Below are 23,178 nucleotides of genomic sequence, written 5' to 3'. Positions count from 1 at the left end.
CAAATAATATGTTTGAAATATCATGTTTGCATTATTGTAATAATTTTTCTAGCCAAAACTCTGGGATTAATAAATCTATGGCTGATTATCTTTTCTGCACATCTCTAATCAAAACTCACCAGATTTCCAGAAGTTTATATACTGCTGTACCTGTGTATTATGCCCTGATGTACCTTTTGGCTCATATTTTTCGTGTAAATTTGGCTCTGGTGCTAGCCAGTGTCTCCTGAGCCATTTAGATCACTGCACATCCCTGTTTTATATTGATCCCATAGCTAACTAAAATGAGTCAATAATTATGTTATCACTTTTAACAGTTTTCCATTCTGAAACTGAAAACAACACTATGGTTAAGAGAGTTGCAGTGATTGGTGCTGGCTGCAGTGGAATAACTGCCATTAAGTGCTGCCTAGATGAAGGTCTGGAGCCCACTTGCTTTGAAAGGACTGACGATATTGGAGGACTCTGGAGATTTAAGGTATTGAAATTTCTGTTTAGTAGATAAGGGTTTATGTAGTAGGGTGGGAATTGTGAAGCAGGGTATCTGGTCAGAGAGTCAACAGGAACAATGTTGACTGTTGACACCATAATGTCAACTTTAGAATGTTGACATGGTTCACAATGTTGCCATTTGCAATGTTGACATCTTCAGGATGCTAACAGTTAGGGTTAGGCTGCAGGGGGAGGTTAGGGTTAAACTGCTGGGGAGAGGGACTAGGGTAAGGCTACAGGTGTTTGTTAGGATTAGACACTAGGGGGTGGGTTAGGGGTAAGGATTATGGTTAGGGCTAATACTCCCCAGAATGCTGGAGCATCGAAGGTATGACCCAAAACTGCACTGTACGTGACCTCTGGGACCCATAAGTAGATGATGGAGCTGCACCAGGTCCCCGGGAAAAGGTATGAAACCAATAGACCACCACCGAACGTGGATGAAGGATAAATATAAGAAAATTACTTGTTGTATCATACGTGTCATGTATCAGTTTGCTTGTGTACAGTACCTGAACTGGAGTATTAGGCTGGCCTGCAGTCTGTGGTGAGCATTGGAAAACTGGATGGCCTTAAGTCATCTCTGCTCATAGAAGATGGTAGAACTAAGGAGTAATATCAGTGATCTCTCTGTGAGGGGCTGATGGACAGGTAAATGCAGCTGGCAACCGTGGGTGCTGGAGATGCAGCTAAGGACCTGAAGGAAGTCCAGGTGATGCTTATTCAGATGATGAATGATATGGAGTCAGAAAATAGGATTCCCTTGATTGTGACCTCTTTGGAGCAGAGTCCTCTTCCCTCCTGTTTTCACAACCCTCTTTTCTCACACTTCAATTACAGCTCTCTCTAAAGGGCCCTACACACACTGGTCGATATATTTGAAAGATATAAATGATGTCGTTTACAAATTAACAATAAATCGTTCATACTTTCAGTGTGGATGCTTGAATGATGCGCGTGCCCGCAATTGTTCATCATTGAACGTTCATTGTTTAAACATGCCAGTCAACTTGGACGATATAGATGTCTGTACTCTCATATCATCCAAATTGGCAATCGACATCGTCCGGTATATAGGCTTTAAATTGTTGGTGAAAAAGAATCGACCATCAATGATATCGATGGTTGATAATAATCGCCAACATCGCTTAGTGTGTAGGGCTCTTTACTCAGTGTATGTCTATAGCCATATCTCCTCTTGCTCATTACTGTTTGTCTTCCAATGGCTGCCTGCTCCTAATAGTACGCTGATTACTCCGTATTGCTTCCTTACATCTCAGCTTTATTGTGTACTGAGAATTGTGGTGCAAATTGTTACTTGTGCTGTGTTTTAGTTTTTTAGTTACTACTGTATGTGTTAAGTACTGTATACCCTGTATTGGTCCAATGTCTGCCATACAGATGTAGCTAGACTCATCATTGCTGCAATGCGTACACACATGCATACACATAGCAGCAATGACTGGGTGTAGTACGGGTGACCGGCGGTCTCCTGACCGCCGGTCACCTTACCGACGCCGGGATCCCGGCAGCATACCGACGCCGGGATCCCGGCGGGGAGGGGCGAGTGCAGCAAGCCCCTTGCGGGCTCGCTGCGCTCGCCACGCTGCGCTCGCCACGCTGCGGGCTCGGTATTCCCACTCTATGGGTGTCGTGGACACCCACGAGTGGAAATAGTCCCTGTTGGTCGGCATGCCGACCATCGGGATAGTGAGCCGTCGGGCTCACGGAGGAGGTCATGTGACTGTCGGTCAGCCGACCGGCGGTCACATGACTACCACCCCAATGACTAGCTACGCCTGGCTGTGCCTATTTGCATCTACAACTAAGCAATGCAATGCATATGCATCACCCATGCTGGCGTACACATTGCGGCAACCTAATCAGAGCTGTGACAATGAGAGTGGCTACATCTGTATGTACAGTATGGCACTATGAAACTCTTGTGGTGCCTTTATAAAGAAAATTTAATAACAATAATAACGGAACTGGAATGCTGACATAATGAACAGAACAACTGAATGCTCCAGAATGGAGATGAACAGCAGGATACTCTGGTATGGAAATGGATAGCTGGACTGCTGAGAACCAGAATAGCAGGATAGGTGAGTGCACTGGAAAGCAACCGGAATACTGTAGTCTCCTGAATGGAGCCAGACTAAATTTGGAAGAGGTGAGGATGCAGGCTGGTACTTGGGAATGGAGCGGGTACAGAAGTGCGGAGTCTAACGCACCCATAGTCTTCAAAAGGGGCCCCTGTAAGGGAGTTTGGGCTTAGCTGCACTCGAAGCGCAGGTCACGGCCCCCTGAACCAGGTTGGTACTGGATGCTGGATCACCTTGGTGAATCCAAAAAAACTGGAGCACTGTAATGAAACTGATAGTACTAGTTATCACACTGGAACTGATTGTACTGGTTATCGGACTAGAACTGATTGTGCAAGATATCGGACTGGAACCGATGGTGCAGGATATCAGACTGGAAACAATAGTGCAGGATATCAGGTTGGAACTAATGGCATAGGATATTAGAATGGAACCAATCGTGCAGGATATATGACTGAACCAATGGTGCTGGATACAGGAGTCAGTAATGCAGCAAAGTTGAGATTGTCACTTATAGCCATAAATCAAGGTGAAATGCAGGACATTACTGGGGGATGTCTAAACAGGGCTATAGACAACATTGCACTGGCCCCTTCCATCTCCCAAGGAAGTCACTTTATACCCCGGGCAGATCGGGGATTGGTTGTGGACATCATGTGACTGCAGACTGGTATCCTTCTGGTGCCTGGGCAGTCACCTGACTCAGAATGTCATGGCTGTGACCAGCAAATGGAAGCCACTGAAAAGCATGGGAGCTGTAGAGAGATGCAGATGATCAAAGGGCTGCACCAGGTCCCCAGAAGACTGCCATAGAGCTGGAGTCAGGAGTGGGGTGACAGGTAATTAACCCAATGGCAGCTGAAACTAGGATGTTTTGTGACAATATGGTAAGCAAAGGTAAAGTTGGTGAGTCTTAGGGGATTTCTTGTATATACTGTACATTTGCATTTCACAAAATGCAACAAAACACATACAGAGAAATGTAAATTACAGTATACTACTTGTATGTTCTGACAAGTCTGGCATTTTGCTGTTTTATGCTGATCTTACTTTCTTTCAGATACAAATACAGTTACTGTACAGTTGAATATTTATTATATATTATTTTTTCATGATTGACACCAGTGCTGAAAGTATACCTGAATCTTGTTTATTGCAGGATGTTCCCGAAGAGGGCAGAGCCAGTATTTACTATTCTGTTATCATTAATACATCCAAGGAGATGATGTGTTACACTGATTTCCCTATTCCTGATGACTTCCCCAATTATATGCATAATTCCAAAGTGCTACAGTATTTCCGCCAGTATGCTGAGCATTTTCACCTCCTGAAATATATCCAATTAAAGGTAATAACAAGAAGCAGTTGTGTGGATTGTATCATACCATCTTACCTAATAAAAGGCTAACGCTACTCCTCACCTCTATGGGGGAATTCAAGTGTTTTGCATGCCGGCGGCCACTAGATGGCGCCTGACGAAACAATGAAAGAGTTGGGTTTGGGGTGAACATTGGGGAGTGGGGACCCCCAAGCTATTCTGTCTGGGCCACTCCAAAACATCACATCTTAGCACTTATACTCACATTTTATATCACTATCTTTTGCTTCTGTTTTTTATCCATGTATTTGATCACATACTCTTTATTCTTATAACACTCTCTACACTACTTTCACATAACTACTTTTACATACCTGATATTCTGTAACACTTTACTGCTATCTTTCACTAGTGTGATGCCCTGGGAGGGGTTTTGGCTTGGCTGGTGTGGGGGTGCCCTGCACTCTAGATGTGATTAGGGGCTTGCCTGTCAGAGGTGACCTGGATGCTCTGGGTGGGGCCATATCTTTGGCCAAATAAATGCAAACAACCTCTTATGATATTTAACTGTAATAGATATTTCAATTTATGGTAATGATTGCATAGTGCATCTGCATCCATTTCCTCTATGTGTAGCACTATTACTGTCAGCAGATAGCACCTCTCATTACAAGCAACTAGGGTGCGCAGTCTAGAGCCACTCCCCTTGTATATTCTGTTTGGGCGCACACAGATGCCAGTGCTAACATTACTGTTATGATGATCCATCATTTTTCCAGCTTTATAACTTGTACCCTAATAATGGTTGGCCAGGTTCAGTCTTCATGACAAAGATCCATGAACCATTTATAGCTTCATAATTTATTTAGGCTTTAAATGCTTTTTGTTTGTTTTCCTTTAATGTGACAAATGAACTGATGAACTACATATTTTTCCTAGCATATAATTCATTGTGCACATGATGCAGTAAAGTATATTTGACAGTGATTAAACATAGTAATCTTAATTATTAACTAGTTAGTTAATAACTAACTACTGTATATGAATTCTTAACTGGATTTATTTTATAAAAGTGAAGTAACCGGACTGGTTAGGGTTTATTGTGTCCAGCCAAGTACATAGAGTAGTATTTTTTTTGTTTTTTCATGCTGTATATTTAAAAAAACAAAAACATTTGATGTTTAGTTTAAGCCTTTAGTTAATATATTACGTTATTGGGATAGGCTTATTCCTTTTATGCTTCTACACACTCGGCTTCGTTAGTAATCTAGAGCTTATTGGTATGTGTCACTGAAGTTTTGTTAGATTAAACTATGGCGATAGTTCATCAAAACCAATAAAATAACTGATCTCAAATACAGTAACTATCTTCTTGATTTCTTTACATGAAGACTGCTGTTTGCAGTGTTAAGAAACGTCCAGATTTTCTCACCACTGGTCAGTGGGATGTTGTCACAGAGACTGAAGGAAAGCAGCAGACACATGTCTTTGATGCTATACTGGTCTGTTCTGGTCATCACACAACTGCAAATCTACCACTTCACACTTTTCCAGGTATTACTATACACTTTTAAACGGTATTTCTCTTTTGTATCTAAAATACTGTATATTCTATTAATTTAATTTGAAGATATCCACTATTTGTCGATATTGACATGGTCGATACAGGGAAAAGGTCGACACATGGAAAGGTTGCAATGATTTTTTTCAACATTTTAGTTCTCATTCATCCATAGGGGACGCTGGGATCAGGCTACGTTGGGGTATAGATGGGGTCCATGGAGCCGGTGCACTTTAAGAATTTATGTGTGTGTCTGGCTCCTCCCCTCTGTGTCCCTCCCTACAGCTCAGATTTAAGGCCCGTACACACTGGTCGATATATCGGCCGTTCTCTTGAACGGCCGATATATCGTGGGACCGTCGGCCAGTGTGTACGGCCGATACGTCTGTGAACTCTGTCGTTCACAGACGTATCGCGTCGGCCGTGCAGCACAGCCGACGGCCAATATATCTACCGATATATTGGCGCGTCGCTGTGTGTGTACGGGGCGGTCGGCCGACCGCCCGTACACATGCTGCGGCGGCCGGCGGTGATTGACAGCTGAACTGGGCGGGCGTGTGTACACGCCCGCCCAGTTCATGACGTCAGTCCCCGACGGATCGGGCAGTGTGTATGCTGAACACACTGCCCGATCCGTCCATAGATATATCTGCAGATCAATTGATCTGCAGATATATCTACTAGTGTGTACCCACCTTTAGAAAAAGTGCCCTCAGAGCCAGTCACTACTCTGGAGGGCTCCAGATATATATATATATTTTTATCTTTTAGGTCTTTATTAATTTCAGGAAAGCCAGTTGGCCCCTGGCTCCCTGCTGCATGGGAGCTAAAGGGGAACCCATTCCCACCTCTTGAGGTTGGCGCCCGGGTCCCCGGATGCTGGGACTTGTGTCTCAGGATGCCTTGACAGCGCTGCGTGCAGCTGTGCTCTTGAGTCCCTACAGCCAGCACTCCGGCTAGCTGGCTGAATAACAAGCTGGTAAGTATAATCCAGGGGACCTTTCAGCAGGAACCCTGTTTTTTTTAATGACAGGCAGCGGTAATAGGTACAGCGCACCTACACAGAGCAAATAGGAAGAGTGGGTACAGCGTTTGTACGCTACACACCGCGCCTCCCGGTCTCACTCCCGAGACAGCTGCCAGATAAAAGCGGGTGCATGCTTTTTGTCCTTTCCCGATCCCCCCTACATGAAGGCTGGTGTGAGGGGGCGGAGTCACAGGCAGCATCCCGGCACTCCTACACATGCAGAGCCACCATTACAGACTCAGCTACCGCCTATACAGTACTCTGGTGAGATTGCTCAAGTGACTATACAGCCAGCTAAGTGCGCCCACAGACTCAGGTTACACTGGGGACTGGATTGGACAGGAGAAAACACATATAACGTATTTTCTATATTTATGCTGTTCTGTGAGAATGACTGGAAAAGGTACTGCATCTAAAGCTTCTCAAAAGGTCTTTACCTGTAAGAGTTGTTCGGTAAAGTTTACTCAGACTTCTGCAAATATATATTTATATTGTGAACAGTGCTCCGAGGAGGCTGCTTCACAAGCTGCCTCCAGGGCACAGGACACGGCCCCAGGTTGGTTATTTACATTTACCGGAGTGATGTCTAACATATATACTGAACTGGCTGCAGCCAGAAAGGATAGAGCTAATTTTTAGGCGCATACTTTTCAGACCCCTGAATCTGCATGGGCTCAGACTCTGACAAAGTCAGTTGAGGGGTTGGCTTCTGCCATGGCTCTGGCTAGTCAGACTTCTCCTGTGACTTCTCAACAGGTGCAAAAGAAACATCAGCTGCCAGCAGTGTTACAGCTGGATGACTGACAATGATATGCCGCAGCTGGAAGAGGGTGAGTTTACACAGGAATCAGAGGAATACCTGCTACAAGAGGATGAGAACGCCTTCCAGGGGGTGGCAGCTGTCATCATGGCTGTTCGAGAGGTCCTTAAGATTCCAAACGTGGTTCCGGAACCATCTCATCCTTCGTTTTTTGGACCAAAGCAGAGGTCTTCTCTCACTTTCCTTGTGGCACAGGAACTGGACTCCCAGTTTGAGGAAGCATGGAAGAATCCAGATAAGAAGTTTCAGTAACAAAGAGACTTCTTACTTAATATACTTTTCCTCCTGAAAATAGTCGTTTGTGGGAAGCTTCGGTAACCCGCTTGTCTAAAAAAAAATTGTGCTCCCAATACTGGGAACTTCACTCTTAAAGAGCCATCGGATAGAGAACTAGATAACACACTGAATTATATCTATAAGGCAGCAGGGGTGGCGCTATTTCCAGTCCTATTTAGTTGCTGGGTGAACAGAGCTATTGAAGCCTGGGCTCAGAAGCTAGTGACTGGTATTCAGGAGAGTCTCTTCTCTGATCTGGTGACATTGGCACAACATATTCAAGAGTCAGCTGTATTCCTTTGTGATGTTTTATGCGAGATTGGTCTGCTTAATTCAAAGATCTCTGCTATGGCTATTTCTGCTCATAGGGCTTTGTGGCTTCACCGGTGGCTGGTGGATACTGAATACAAGTGGGGAGTGGAAGGGATACCATGTGGTGGTGAGGCTCTGTTTGGACCCGATTTGGATAAATTGATATTGCAGGCTACAGGCTGTAAGCCTACATATCTTCCCTCTGCAGTGCCTCCACACCGACGTCCCTATACATTTATTTATTTATTTATTAACAGTTTCTTATATAGCGCAGCATATTACGTTGCGCTTTACAATTAGAACAACAGTAATAGAACAAAACTGGGTAAAAACAGACAGACAGAGGTAGGAAGGCCCTGCTCGCAAGCTTACAATCTATAGGGAAATAGGCATAGATACACAAGGATAGATGCTACCTATTGCATAATGGTCCACCAGATTGCTAGGTTCTTAATGGGTTGTATGATGATACCCCACAAAGTTATCCAAGTGTCAGGAGGGTGTGAGACTAAAGAAAGACAAGATATGTGATGTTATGAATACTCTACAGAGGATGTAATTAGATAGGGAAGCACTGAAGGTTATGTGGGTGGGTCTGGAATTTGATAGGCTTGTCTGAAGAGGTGAGTTTTCAGGGAACATTTAAAGGTTTGGAGACTAGAGGCGAGTCTTACTGTGCGTGGGAGGGCATTCCACAGAGTGGGTGAAGCCCGGATAAAGTCCTGTAATTTTGAGTGTGAACAAGTAATGCGTGTGGATGAGAGACGTAGATCTTGTGCAGAGCGGAGAGGTCGGGTAGGGAGATATTTTGAGATGAGTGAAGAGATGTATGTTGGTGCAGTTTGGTTAATAGCCTTGTATGTGAGTAAAAGTATTTTATATTTAATACGGTAGAATACCGGTAACCAATGGAGGGACTGACAGAGCGGATCTGCAGACGATGAACGTCTGGCAAGGAAGATTAGCCTCGCAGCTGCATTCAAAATGGATTGTAGTGGTGAGAGCCTATGTTTGGGAAGACCGGTCAGGAGATTATTACAATAATCAATGCGGGAGATAATGAGAGCATGGATTAGAGTTTTTGCTGTGTCTTGTGTAAGATATGGTCGTATTTTGGATATGTTTCTTAGATGTATGTAACATGATCTTAAGACAGATTGAATGTGGGTAACAAAGGACAGTTCAGAGTCAAGAATGACACCTAGGCAGCAAGCTTGTGGGGTAGGGGTGATTGCAGAGTTCTCAACAGTGATAGAGATATCAGGTTGGAAACTACTATTGGCCGGTGGAAATATAATTAGTTCTGTTTTGGAAATATTAAGTTTGAGGTGGCGAGATGTTATCCAAGATGAAATGGCAGAAAGGCATTCAGTGACACGGCCCAATACAGATGGTGACAAATCAGGGGAGGATAGGTAGATTTGAGTATCATCTGCATACAGATGGTACTGAAATCCGAAAGAGTTGATTAGTTTGCCAAGAGATGTGGTATAGATAGAGAAAAGCAGAGGACCTAGGACTGAGCCTTGCGGTACTCCAACTGAGAGAGGTAGCGAAGGAGAGGTGGAATCAGAGAAACGAACACTGAAGGAGCGATTAGATAGGTAGGATGAGAACCAAGAAAGGGCTGTGTCCTGAATACCTAGGGATTGTAGTGTTTGTATGAGAAGAGAGTGGTCAACAGTGTCAAAAGCAGCAGAGAGATCAAGGAGAATAAGTAGAGAGTAATGTCCTTTAGATTTAGCAGTGACCAAATCATTGACTACCTTAGTCAGTGCTGTCTCTGTGGAGAGTTGGGCACGAAATCCTGACTGAAGTGGGTCCAGTAGGCTGTGTGAGTTAAGAAAGTGTGTGAGGCGAGTGTAGGCAAGTATATCAAGTAGCTTGGAGGGGCATGGGAGCTGAGAGATGGGATGGTAGTTAGAGAGAGAGTTTGGGTCAGAGTTTTGTTTTTTCAGAATGGGAGTAATCACTGCATGCTTGTATAGAGAAGGAAAGATACCAGTAGACAGGGAGAGATTACAGATATTCGTTAAGGTTGGGATGAGCACAGTAGACAGAGCTTTACTAATTTGTGAGGGTAAAGAGTCAAGGGGAGAGGTATTAGAGTAGGCAGATGAAAAGAGTGCAGATACTTCATCTTCATTTGTAGGATCAAAGGAAGAGAAGGTGTTAGAGGGTTCAGGCAGGGAATTGAGCAGGTCACTTGCTGTGGAAGAGCATACCATTTCGGATCTTGTCAATCTTGTCCTTGAAATAGGAAGCAAGATCTTGCGCACTGACAGTGGCTGGTGGGTTAGGTGAGGGAGGGACAAGAAGTGATTTAAATGTATTAAAAAGTCGCTTGGGGTTAGAGGCTTGAGCAGAGATGAGAGATTGAAAATATGTTTGTTTGGCAGTGTCCAGAGCATTACGATAAGAGTGGTAGGTGGTCTTATATGTGAGAAAGTCACTTGAACTACGAGATTTACGCCACTGGCGTTCAACTTTACGTGAGAGTTTTTGTAAGTGTCTAGTGTATTTAGAGTGCCACGGTTGACATCTAAGTCTACGTGGAGTGTGATGGGTAGCTGGAGCCACTTCATCAAGTGCTGTTTCTAGAGTTTGGTTAAGGTGTGACACAGCAGTATCTGGAGAGGTGAATGTAGAAATTGGTGAGAGCAGTGGTTGCAGAGAGGTAGATAGTTGTTGAAAATTAATAGCGTTAATATTTCTGCGGGTAAGAGGTGTCCTTGTAGACTTTAGGGACATTGAGTTTGAAGTAATGGAGGTGAGCATGCATGTGATAAGGTTGTGATCTGAGAGAGGGAAAGGAGTGTTAGTGAGTTCAGAAACAGAGCATAGTCTGCTGAATACAAGATCAAGGCAGTGGCTCTCCTGATGAGTAGGGGAGTCAGTCCATTGGGAGAGGCCAAGAGAGGAGGTTAGAGAGAGTAGTTTAGAGGCTTGGGGAGATTGTGGACTGTCAATAGAGAGATTGAAATCACCCATAATGATGGTGGAGATGTCAGAGGATAGAAAGTGAGGGAGCCAAGCAGAAAAATCTTCCAGAAACTTTTTGGGTTGCCCAGGTGGGCGATAGATAGCTGCAACACGCAGAGAGAAAGGGGTGGAAATCCTAATAGAGTGTACTTCAAAGGATGTAAATGTGAGTGAGGGAACAGGTGGTAAAACGATGTGCGTGTAAGATTTGGACAGTAATATTCCAACACCACCTACTTTAATGTTACCAGGCCTGGGGGTGTGTGTGAAGTGGAGGCCACCATGTGACAGTGCTGCAGGGGAGGCAGTGTCTGATTGTGTGAGCCAGGTTTCTGTTATAGCCAGCATATTGAATTTGTTTGCTATGAAAAGGTCATGAATAGCTGTTAATTTGTTGCAAACAGAGCGTGCATTCCATAAAGCACATTTTAGTGACTTGGAGGTAGATGGGAGACATGTGATGTTGATAAGGTTTGTTGATTTTATATTCCGTTGTGAATCAGCTGAATGTGAGCGTGGTATGTGGATGGGACCTGGATTTGGGGATATGTCACCAGCTAGTAGAAGCAGAAGAAGAGAGAGATAGGTATAGTTGGGGGAGGTGTGTGATAGTTTCTTATGGTGACAGGTAGAGGATGTGACAGTTAGTGTACATAGATAGGTTAAAAGCTCATGAGTGTTAATAAGAGGGGAGTGGATTAATGAGGCTGCAATGTGTACAGAGCGATACAGAACAGGAATAGTGAGGGACGATGTCATTTTATAGAGGATACCATGAAGTGCTATGAGGAAAAACAGTTTGTGGAGCATGGTGTTTTTAAAGTGAAAAGTATAGATAGGAAAATGCTTATGGAAATTGTTAGTTAAATACATGGCCTTCCTTTCGTCCTACTACCAAATTCAGAAGCCTCGCCATAGGAGCCTCTAACGCAGCCAGAGGTACCAGAGGTCGGGGTTGTCCAACAGCAGTCACTTCCCAGCAGGACCCTAAGCCTGCCGCAAAGACCACTGCATGATGGTCTTCACTCTCACCTGAGGTTCCCAGAGTGGGAGCGAATTTCAGGGATTTCAGTTCTGGCTGGAGACGCAATTGCCAAGACACTTGGGTTAGAAATCTAGTTGCACAAGGGTACAAGATAGATTACGAGTTCCAGCCCCCAAATTTTTCACGTCTGGTTTTCCATTTTCAGATGACGAACAACTCTAAAGGAGATCATCAACAGGTTATTGGAGGCGATGATTATCCCAGTCTCTCCACATCAAAGGGGACACGGTTTTTACTCCAACTTGTTTGTGGTTCCCAAGCCGGATAGATCCGTCTGGCCAATCTTGAATTTGAAATCCCTCAATCCTTATCTATGGGTTTTCAAGTTCAAGATGGAGTCTCTACGATCTATGATTGCGGGTTTTGAAAGAGGAATTCTTGGTGTCTTTGGATATCAAGGATGCATACCTCCATGTCCCCATTTGGACGCCTCATTAAGCATTCTGTATCTCCGTTTTACACTGCGGGATTCTCACTATCAATTCCAAGTCATCAGCTCTGAGATTATTCACCAAGGTGATGGTGGTGATGATGGTGCTTCTGAGAACACAGGGAGTGAACATTGTACTTTACCTAGATGATCTGTTTAATAAAGGCTCCATCCAAAACGGCACTACCAGAAAGCTTTGTGATCACGCATCATCTTCTGATACAACATGGTTGGATTCTCAATTTCCAGAAATCTCACCTGGGACCCACCCAGAAGATTCCATTTTTAGGAATGATTCTAGACATGACACGGCACTCCAGCGTATTTTCCTTCCTCCAGACAAGGCTCAGGCAGTTCAACAGCTGGTCAAGGTGGTCTTACAGCCCCAGCGGGTCTCCATCCATCTCTACATTTGTCTTCTGGAGAAAATGGTGAGATCCAGTGATCATCAAGCAGTATGGTTCAGCATAAAGACAGAGACTGACTTATACCATACAAAAACTAAGGTGTTTGATTTTAGGAAGGCTGATTTTGTAGGGATGGGAAAATGTGTAAGCGATTCTTTAGCAGAGTGGAGGAATTTGGAAGCAGTGCAGGAGAGATGGGAAGCATTAAAAAGTGCAACATTAAAGGCAACAGACCTTTGTATCAAAACTGTTCGGAAAAACACAAGGAAAAGGAAGCCAGTGTCGTTTGTAAAAGAAGTAGCAAATATTGTGAAAGCAAAAAAGATGGCCTTTAGGAAATATAAGCAGACACAAAAAAATGAAGACAGAGATATATCTTGTTAGATAGAAGGTAATCAGATGTGCAAAGGCACAAGCTGAGGAGAAAATGGCCCAGTTGGTGGGTAAAGGAGGCAAAAAATTTTTTTAGGTATATAAGCGTAAGGAGAAAAACAAAAATGCGGAATAATAAAACTAAAGACAGAGACTGGGAGTCTAGTTCAAGGAGACAATGTAATAGATCATCTTAATCATTATTTTTGCTCAGTATTCACTACTGAAAGAGAGAGGAAGGGGCCACAGTTAAGTTGCAGGGATAATCAAGAAAATGAAACAAGTACATTTACAGCGGAGAAGGTCCTAACAGAACTCTCAAAACTGAAAGTGGACAAATCTATGGGGCCAGATGGGATACATCCAAGGATACTAAAAGAACTTGAAGAGGTACTGGTAGCACCATTGACAGAATTATTCAACCAACCAGTCATTAGCTACAGGAGTAATTCCTGAGGACTGGAAGCAAGGAAGAGCAATCAACTACAGACCAGTTAGTCTTACATCAGTAGTAGGAAAATTGATGGAAACACTCTTAAAAGAAAGAGTTGTAGATTATCTAAAATCCAGCAATCTACAGGATCCCAAACAGCATGGGTTCACTGGGGGAAGATCATGTCAAACATATCTTATTGACTTTCCTAACGGTGTGACTAAAATGGTGGATAAAGGTGGAGCTGTAGATATAGCTTATCTAGACTTTAGTAAGGCCTTTGACACTGTTCCACATCGCAGACTGCTAAATAAACTTGAAGGTTTGGGATTGGATACTAGGATTATTGAATGGATAAGATCTTGGTTGCAGGATAGAAAACAAAGTTGTGGTTAATGGAGTGCATTCACAGTAGGGGAATGTTACCAGTGGAGTACCACAGGGATCTGTACTTGGACCAGTGCCTTTTAATATCTTTATTGGTGACATTGCAAATGGCATTAAAGGGAAAGTATGCCTCTTTGCAGATGATACAAAGGTATGCAACAGGGTAAACACACCAGGTGGGGTAAAACAAATGATTGAGGATCTAGGTAGACTAGAGCAGTGGTTCTCAAACTCGGTCCTCAGGACCCCACACAGTGCATGTTTTGCAGGTCACCCAGCAGGTGCACAGGTGTATTAATTACTCACTGACACATTTTAAAAGGTCCACAGGTGGAGTTAATTATTTCACTTGTAATTCTGTGAGGAGACCTGCAAAACATGCACCGTGTGGGGTCCTGAGGACCGAGTTTGAGAACCTGTGGACTAGAGGAATGGTCAAGAGTGTGGTAATTACAGTTTAATGCCAAAAAAATGCAAAATAATGCACTTGGGTCTCAAAAATCAAAAGGCTAAATATAGTATTAATGGCACTATACTGGAAACTACTGAGGAGGACAGGGATCTAGGAGTCACTATTTCAGGTGACTTAAAGGCAGGTAAGCAATGTAACAAAGCAAAGAGAAAGGCAAGTCAGATGCTTGGCTGCACTGGGAGAGGAATCAGCAGCAGAAAGAAAGAAGTAATAATGCCACTGTATAGGTCATTAGTACGGCCTCATCTAGAATACTGTGTTCAATTCTGGAGGCCATATCTTCAAAAGGAAATTAACACATTAGAGACTGTGCAAAGAAGGGCAACTAAAATGGTTCATGGCCTACATCACAAAACATACACAAGGACTAAAAAAGCTCAATATGTATAGTTTGGAGCAGAGAGGGAAAGAGGGGACATGATAGAAACTTTCAAATATATAAACCAGGGTATTAACAAGGTCAAGGAGGGAAACATTCTCTAAATGAAGAGAAGCAATAGGACATGAGGACATGCACTGAGACTGGGGGGGTTCAGGGGAGATTTAATGAAAAATTACTTCACAGAAAGTGTAGTGAACAACTGGAATAGCCTCCCACCAGAGATGGTAGAGGCTAAGACAGTAGAGCAATTTAAGCATGCATGGGATAGACATAATCCCTGGAATTATACGTCCAAATCACTGGAATTACACGTCCAAATCACTGGTATTATACATCAAAATCACAGGAATTTTACATCCAAATCACTGGAATTATACGTCCAAATCACTGGAATTATACATCCAAATCACTAGAATTAAATGCCAAAATCACTGAAATTATACTTCCAAATCACTAGAAGTATACGTCCAAATCACTGGAATTAAATGGCAAAATCACTGGAATTAAATGGCAAAATCATTGGAATTATACGCCCAAATCACTGGAATTAAATGGCAGTACCACTGGACATATACGGAAGTGTCAGACAGGATGGCACTTTAAAAAAATAGTCCCCAAATGATGGTAAGAAGAAAAAAAAGAGGTGCAAGATGGAATTGTCCTTGGGCCCTCCCAGCCACCCTTATGTTGTATAAACAGGACAAGCACACTTTAACAAACCAATCATTTCAGCGACAGGATCTGCCACACGACTGTGGCTGAAATGAGTGGTTTGTTTGGGCCCCCCCAAAAAAAGAAGCAATCAATCTCTCCTTGCACAAACTGGCTCTACAGAGGCAAGATTTCGACCTCATCCTCCGATTCCTCAACCCTTTCACTGTGTACATCCTCCTCTTCCTCACAGAGTATTAAATCGTCCCCACTGGAATCCACCATCACAGGTCCCTGTGTACTTTCTGCAGGCAATTGCTGGTAAAGGTCTTCCCGGAGGAATTTATAATTCATTTTGATGAACATCACCTTCTCCACATTTAGTGGATGTAACCTCGTACTCCGATTGCTGATAAGGTTACCTGATGCACTAAACACTCTTTCGGAGTACACACTGGAGGGGGGGGCAACTTAGGTAAAATAAAGCCAGTTTGTGCAAGGGCATCCAGATTACCTCTTTTTCCTGCCAGTACATGTACGGACTGTCTGACATGCCTACTTGGATGCTGTCACTCATATAATCCTCCACCATTCTTTCAATGGTGACATAATCATATGCAGTGACAGTAGACATGTAAGTATTCGTTGGCAGGTCCTTCAGTCCGGACCAGATGTCAGCTTTTGCTCCTGACTGCCCTGCATCACCGCCAGCGGGTGGGCTAGGAAATGTTATCCTTTTCCTTGCAGCACCAGTGGCGGAAGAAATTGAAGGAGGAGCTGTTGATGGGTCACGTTCCGCTTGAGTTGACAATTTACTCACCAGCAGGTCTTTGCACCTCTGCAGACTTGTGAAAAGAGAGATACAACGTAGGCTTTAAACCTAAGATTGAGCACGGTGGCCAAAATGTAGTGCTCTGATTTCAACAGATTGAACACCCTTGAAACCTGGCAAAGCGAATGAAGGGCTCCATCCACAAGTCCCACTCACTTTGTGGAATCGCTCCGTCTTAGCTCCTCCCTCAATTTCTCCAGCTGCTTCTGCAAAATCCTGATGAGGGGAATGACCTGACTCAAGCTGGCAGTGTCTGAACTGACTTCACGTGTGGCAAGTTCGAAGGGTTGGAGAACCTTTCACAAGATGGAAATCATTCTCCACTGTGCTTGATTCAGGTGCATTACCCCTCCTTTGCCTATATCGTATGTGGCTGTATAGGCTTTAATGGCCTTTTGCTGCTCCTCCATCCTCTGATGCATATAGAGTGTTGAATTCCACCTCGTTACCACCTCTTGCTTCAGTTGATGGCAGGGCAGGTTCAGGAGTGTTTGCTGTCGCTCCAGTCTTCGGTATGTGGTGGCAGAATGTCGAATGTGGTCTGCAATTTTTCGGGCCACCGACAGCATCTCTTGTATGCCCCTGTCATTTTTCAAAAAATTCTGCATCACCAAATTAATTGTGTGTGCAAAACATGGGATGTGCTGGAATTTGAACCAGATGTAATGCACGCACAATATTGGTGGCGTTGTCCGATATCACAAATCCCCAGGAGAGTCTAATTGGGGTAAGCCATTCTGCGATGATGTCTCTCAGTTTCCGTAAGAGGTTGTCAGCTGTGTGCCTCTTACGGAAAGCTGTGGTACATAGCGTAGCCTGCCTAGGAACGAGTTGGCGTTTGCGAGATGCTGCTACTGATGCTACTGCAGTTGTTGCTGCGGGAGGCCATTCATCTACCCAGTGGGCTGTCACAGTCATATAGTCCTTAGTCTGCCCTGTTCCAATTGTCCACGGAAGTGGACACTGGATACAACCGCATTTTGTAGGATACTGGTGACCCTTTTGTTGACGTCTTTGTACGTTCTCGGTATCGCCTGCCTAGTGAAGTGGAACCTAGATGTGATTTGGTACCAGGGACACAATACCTCCATCAATTGTCTAAATCCCACTGCACTAATGGCGGATACCGAATGCACGTCTAACACCAACATAAGTGTCAAGGCCTCAGTAATCTGCTTTGCAACAGGATGACTGCTGTCATGTTTCATCTTCCTCACAAAGGACTGTTGGACAGTCAATTGCTTAGTTGAAGTAGTACAAGTGGTCTTCCGACTTCCCCTCTGGGATGACGATCGACTCTCAGCAGCAACAACAGCAGCAGGGGCAGCAACAGCAGGTGTACCACTCAAGGATCCTCCGGAAGAATCCCAGTTAGGAGAGGACTCCTCAGTCTTGACAGTGACATATCCTGCAGGACTACTGTCGTTATAAAAAGGAAATTTTGTATCCCGCACAGAACATAAACAATAATAAATGGATACAATTGTATTTAAACCAGCTTGTTCAAGAATTTTCTTACATTAATTTAATATCAACGCCGGAGGTGCTTCACGGAACTGAATATCACATACTCTAACAAAGGAAACCCAGAGATGATTTCCAGAAGAAAAAAGTCCCTTTGTGGAGCAGTCTTTTGTGTGTATAATTAGTGATTTAATAAAACATAACTTTTATTCACTCTTGTTAAAAAACTAACTAGACATGAACATACAATACAAATACAATAAACATATATATATATAATGCGCTCACCAAATAATAATGGTAGTGGTGGTATTTTAAAGCATCAAATGAGTAAATACATGTAACACATCACTACACCAATCGTTAAACTTTTAATTCTAAAACTTTAGATGCTATTTCATAGTCATCTCCAGCTAATGGTACCCTTGAAATGAATCTTAGTGAATTAAACATTTTTCATACAATTCATTCATAGGCTATCTGTTTATGATAACATACATTAAGTCATAAACGATATGCCACAGGTGCTGCATTTGAACATGATATCATGATTAACATAAAGCCACATGAATAAATCATAACTCATGCTCCCAATGGTCAGAGAAAATTATCATCCTGAACATATGACTTTAAAAATTATTATCATGCAAGCTACCCAGAAAGCCAAATATCTGCATTAATACTTATTTCTTGTAACAGTTATTGTCATAGCATGGCTTCCATGCCCTCTCCCTTATATAAGTGTCAGGTATAAGTTTCAGTGCACAGAAATAGGATAGAAAGAGACAGCGTGAAGATATGCCGCCCCTTCTGCTGCCGCCGTCTTCCGTGAGCGGACGGGGGTGAGAGCGGGACAGGCAACCGCTGATCACGAAACGGGAGATACAGTGATAAGCCCTTGCTCCTCCGTTTGCGGTGTTAGATGGCCCTGATTACACTAGGCATCGCAGGGACCAAATTCGCCACCGGGAGGAGGGCAGACACCGAAATTGATAAGATAGAGACACAAATCACGTATTGGTTAATCTGATACTGGTTATGTCAATGGAATTAGTTCCAGACAGACCACGCTATAAGTGTCTAAACTGTATCCCAAAAATTAAAATTTATTGTACTGGGTAACAATACATTGAGAAATTTACTGTCTCATCTAACCTAGTGCATTGAATTGAATTAATTAACTGGATATATGGCAGCAGAGGACACCACCACTATGACTGGTCACTGGACTGATGCTGCACAAGAGAGATACTACCCCTGGTCTGATACAAGACAACACAGCAAAACTGCTAGGGACTTATACAGCAGCCAGCAGCACTGGGGACATATAGCAGCAGAGGACACGAACACTGTCACTGGCTGGACTGATGCAGCACAATACACTGACTACACTGGACTGTACTGAGCAGCACAACACAGCACAATACTCGCTACCCCACTTTACTGCCCCCACACAGATACTGAGGACGGAGACACGTCATCTCACTACACTCTCCGAGACTGGAGTGAAAATGGCCGCGACGCGCAGCTCCTTATATGGACTCCAAATCCCGCGAGAATCAGACAGCGGGATGATGACGTTTTGCCTCGTTTGGGTTTTCGAGTCAGGCGGGAAAACCCGAGCCGGGCTCGGAACTGGGTTCAGAGCGCGAAGTTCGGTACATTTCGGTTCTCTGAGCACCGAATCCGCTCATCTCTAGTGCAGATAAACACTGATAATGGTGACAGCCAGAGCTGTTACTAGACTATTGGTGCCCTGAACCAGAAAGAGAATTGCTCCCCCCCCCCTCCATTTTTCCAGTAGCACATAAGGACATAATTAACCAGCACAATAATTGAGAAGATCCATGCAATGTGCAGCCACACATCCAATCCCTTGCAGCCACACACTACATAGATCTGCCCAGCCGTAACGCTGATCACCCCTTCACAAAGTACAAGGTGCCAGCATATGGGTTATTATCTTCATTTATTTCCATGTTTGCAGTATGAGTGTAATTGTGGCCTACATGCATGTAATGATCACATGCAGTAGCGTAACTACCGAGTGTGTAGCTGCTATGGGGCCCGAGATGCTTCCAGGGCTCGCAGCTCCCCCTGCACTTGTTCAGCTCTAAAGCCTGTGGCTACCCCTCCCCATGAACAACAGCTGCAGGTGTCACCCAACCCAAGAAGTAGTGGGTGCGCTCCATGCTCCCTGCTTGCCCAGTAGTGATCCTGGCCCACAGATGCCGCCCCACCCCGCTCCATGCTGTCAGGAGGGCCGTAGCACTGGTGGAGCCATTTAAGCACGAGCTCCGAGCACCAATAGAGGTGCAGGTCACCTCACCTCTTAATTAATGATAGATCTGGCGCTGGCCCCTCCCAAGATCCATCACTATCCTATACTGTTGCTCTCCGCCTACTTCTTTTCTCCCCTCTCTACCCTTTCCTGTGACTTATGTCCCCTCGTGGCTCTCACTTATGTGTGTGGCACCCCCTCCTCCACACTACTGTGCTCTCCCACCTAATAGCTCCAAACTTTGCCCCCCCCCCCCCTCACCTGCACACCAGTACTCCCTAATTGTGCTCTGCCCCCACCCGCAGCACCCCCAACCCCCCAACCCAGTACACCTTTACTGTGCCCTTTCCCCCCTCACCTCTGCACTACTGTGCTCTCCTACCTAATAGTTCCAAACTTCACCCCTGCACCTGTGCACTAGTACTTCTTAACTGTGCTTTGCGCCCCCCACCTGCAGCACTCCTTGCTACCCCCCTTTCCTGCACCAGTACTCCTTTTATTGTGCTCTGAACCCCCCTCCCCCCCTCACCCACAGCACTCCTGATCACCCCTCTCCCGCACCTGTACTCCTTTACTGTGCTCTCCCCCTGGCACCCCTGACCACCCCCCTCCTCCACACCAGTACTCCTTTACTGAGCTCTCCACCCTCATGCACATGAGGAGATCCGAGTAGTATCCAGAAAAACATGGAGAAAGAGCTCCATCGCCCTCTTTTTCAGGTGTGTGGATGATGAAGTTTTGGGACATAAGAATATGCAGGTACACAGAGAGGGAGGGTACGGTGGTGCTCCCCATGGGGGTCCCAGGCTGCACTATGGAGGTGCAGTATGCAACTGCTACCCCGCTCTGTCCCTATGTCTCTGCTGCCTCTCTCTGTCCCTACGTCTCTGCTGCCCTTATCTGTCCCTACGTCTCTGCTGCCCCTGTAGGAGTTTTGTAGGAGTGTCCGGGAAAATGAAGGCGGGCTCAGGCGTTTGGAATGAAGGTGTCTGACGTCAGCTCCAGACCCGATCACCAGCAATCCATCGCAGCAGCATTGTACAGTAAGTCCTGGGCTGAGCAGAGACTGCACAAACTGATGTTTGTGCAGCTCTGCTACAAATTCATACGCACACCACTTTTACCATCTCCCTGGAGTCGGCGACTACCTGATCGCAGGGCTGCAAAAAACGCACCCTAGCGATCAGGTCTGTATTACCCCCTATGTCTCTTGCTGCCTCTCTGTCCCTACAGCCTCTCTATATCTCCATCTCTTGCTGCCTCTCTCTGTCCCTACTGTATGTTCCTGCTGCCTCTCTCTGTCCCTACGTCCCTGCTGCTCCTCTCTGTCCCTGATGCTCCCTCTTTGTCCTTGCTGCCTCCATTTGTCTCTATGCTCCTGGTGCCTCTCTTTTTATCCCTACTGCTTCTCCCTAAGTCCCTGATGCCTATCTGCCCCTACATCCCTGCTGCCTATTTCTGTCCCTACAGCCTCTCTGTCACCTATCTATGTACTTATGTCTCTTGCTGCCTCTCTCTGTTCCTACAGCCTCTCTCTGTCTCTATGTCCCTGCTGCCTCTCTGTCTCTATTTCTCTTCCTGCCTCTCTGTCCCTACAGCCTCTCTCTGTCCCTTGCTGTATCTGTCTGTACCTGCTGCCTCTCTGTCCCTATAGCCTCTTTCTTTCTGTTCTTGCTGCCTCTGTCCCTATAGCCTCTATTTTCTTCTGTCCCTGCTGCCTCTCTGTTCCTACAGCCTCTCTCTGTTCCTACTGTATGTTCCTGCTGCTTCTCTCTGTCTCTGCTGCTCCTCTTTGTCCCTATGTCCTTGCTGCCTCCATTTGTCTCTACGTCCCTGCTGCTTCTATCTGTCCCTATTGCATATCCCTTAGTCCCTGCTGCCTCTCTATCTGCCTCTATATCCCTGCTCAGTGCTCAGTATTAACTATATTACCTCATTTATTACCTGCTGTGAGGTACGCTGGAAACCAGAGGCTGCAAGCATCATTGTGATGTTTTTATAGGTTATTGCATCCTTTACAGTACATGTAATTTGCTTGGTGATTTCAGCCTCCCCTCTAATCCTCAATAACTCCCTAACTTCTTCATCACTCCAGGTTGCCATATTGTAAAAGTACTGTAGCACTGTGAATGCAGTATAATAAATGCTCATTCACTGTTTACAGAGTGCTGCCTGTTATTTCCGGGTTCAAGCTGGTGACATCATGCAGGGAGACAGCCTATCACCTCGTTTTTAAGATTCCAGGGTTTAATATACTGGGTCTGAGGCTTTCACACTGCCAAATTAACCGGTTCTGAACTGTGTAGGATCCTTCTTTTAACAAGAGTTGAAATACCGGGTTGTCGTACCCGGTAAAATTCATTATGGCGCTTTCACACTGCAGCTCAAACCGGGTTGACACAGCTAAAACTCGGCAATATACCAGGTTTTTGATGCGATGTGAAAGGGGTATAAGCTTCCCGGAGAGGGACACTGCAATGAGGGACATTCGTCCCCCTCAGTAGCTGGCCCAGGTCCCCTGCTGGATCCCTCCAACAGGCCTGGGTAAATAGTTAGTTTGGAAGTAAATACAGTATAAAATTCCCTGATGCAGGGACAGCTTAAGTGAGGAGAGGGCCTGTGTGCAGGCTTCATCTGGGCCCCCTCCTCTCTGGCAGTGCACTAGACTCTGGCTTTATGCACATGTGCAGGACCAGGGGCGGATCTACTGTAAAACTGAAGCTCAATCTTCAGGACCCCAGAGGGGCACTGAAGCAATTTTTTTTTTTTTAATGAGTGAATTTCTCAACAAAATCGGTGGAATTTTTTTTATATACTTTTTATTAAGTAGAGTATCATAGTATATACTGTACATCAAAAGAAAAGGAAACCAGAGATTAGCGGATATAACATTCGTTATAGTAATTCACTAAAGCTTCATGTAAAAAGGTTATAAATGTAACTTTGTCTGACAAGTGATAAGTGCTACTTATCCCGATGTTAAAGTGGGCAGTTTCGGCTAATAACCTCAAAAGTTGCTCATTCAGGGATTAAAGGTGCATAATTAAGCAAATGTGTACTAGTAAACAGTTGCACTGATTTCCAATAATGTTTAACTGAGGGGCAATCGACATACAGTGGTAAAACAAA

General features: G+C 44.6%; 1 protein-coding gene across 2 annotated transcripts in view; it reads left to right on the top strand.

Annotated features, from left to right (window-relative positions):
• Window positions 1–23,178, top strand: part of LOC134957828 (flavin-containing monooxygenase 5-like) — a 147,527-nt gene that overhangs the window by 67,547 nt on the left and 56,802 nt on the right. For both annotated transcript variants that reach the window (XM_063940027.1, XM_063940028.1), the window contains exons 2-4: window positions 318–478; window positions 3,757–3,945; window positions 5,307–5,469. In XM_063940027.1, coding sequence (XP_063796097.1) covers window positions 318–478; window positions 3,757–3,945; window positions 5,307–5,469 — 513 coding nt within the window. The remainder of the gene's footprint in view (window positions 1–317; window positions 479–3,756; window positions 3,946–5,306; window positions 5,470–23,178) is intronic.

Source organism: Pseudophryne corroboree, chromosome 9 (assembly GCF_028390025.1).
Source record: "Pseudophryne corroboree isolate aPseCor3 chromosome 9, aPseCor3.hap2, whole genome shotgun sequence".
Classification (NCBI taxonomy): Eukaryota; Metazoa; Chordata; class Amphibia; order Anura; family Myobatrachidae; genus Pseudophryne; species Pseudophryne corroboree.
The sequence above is the reverse complement of the archived record's forward strand: the minus strand, read 5'-3'. Positions and strand labels throughout refer to the sequence as shown.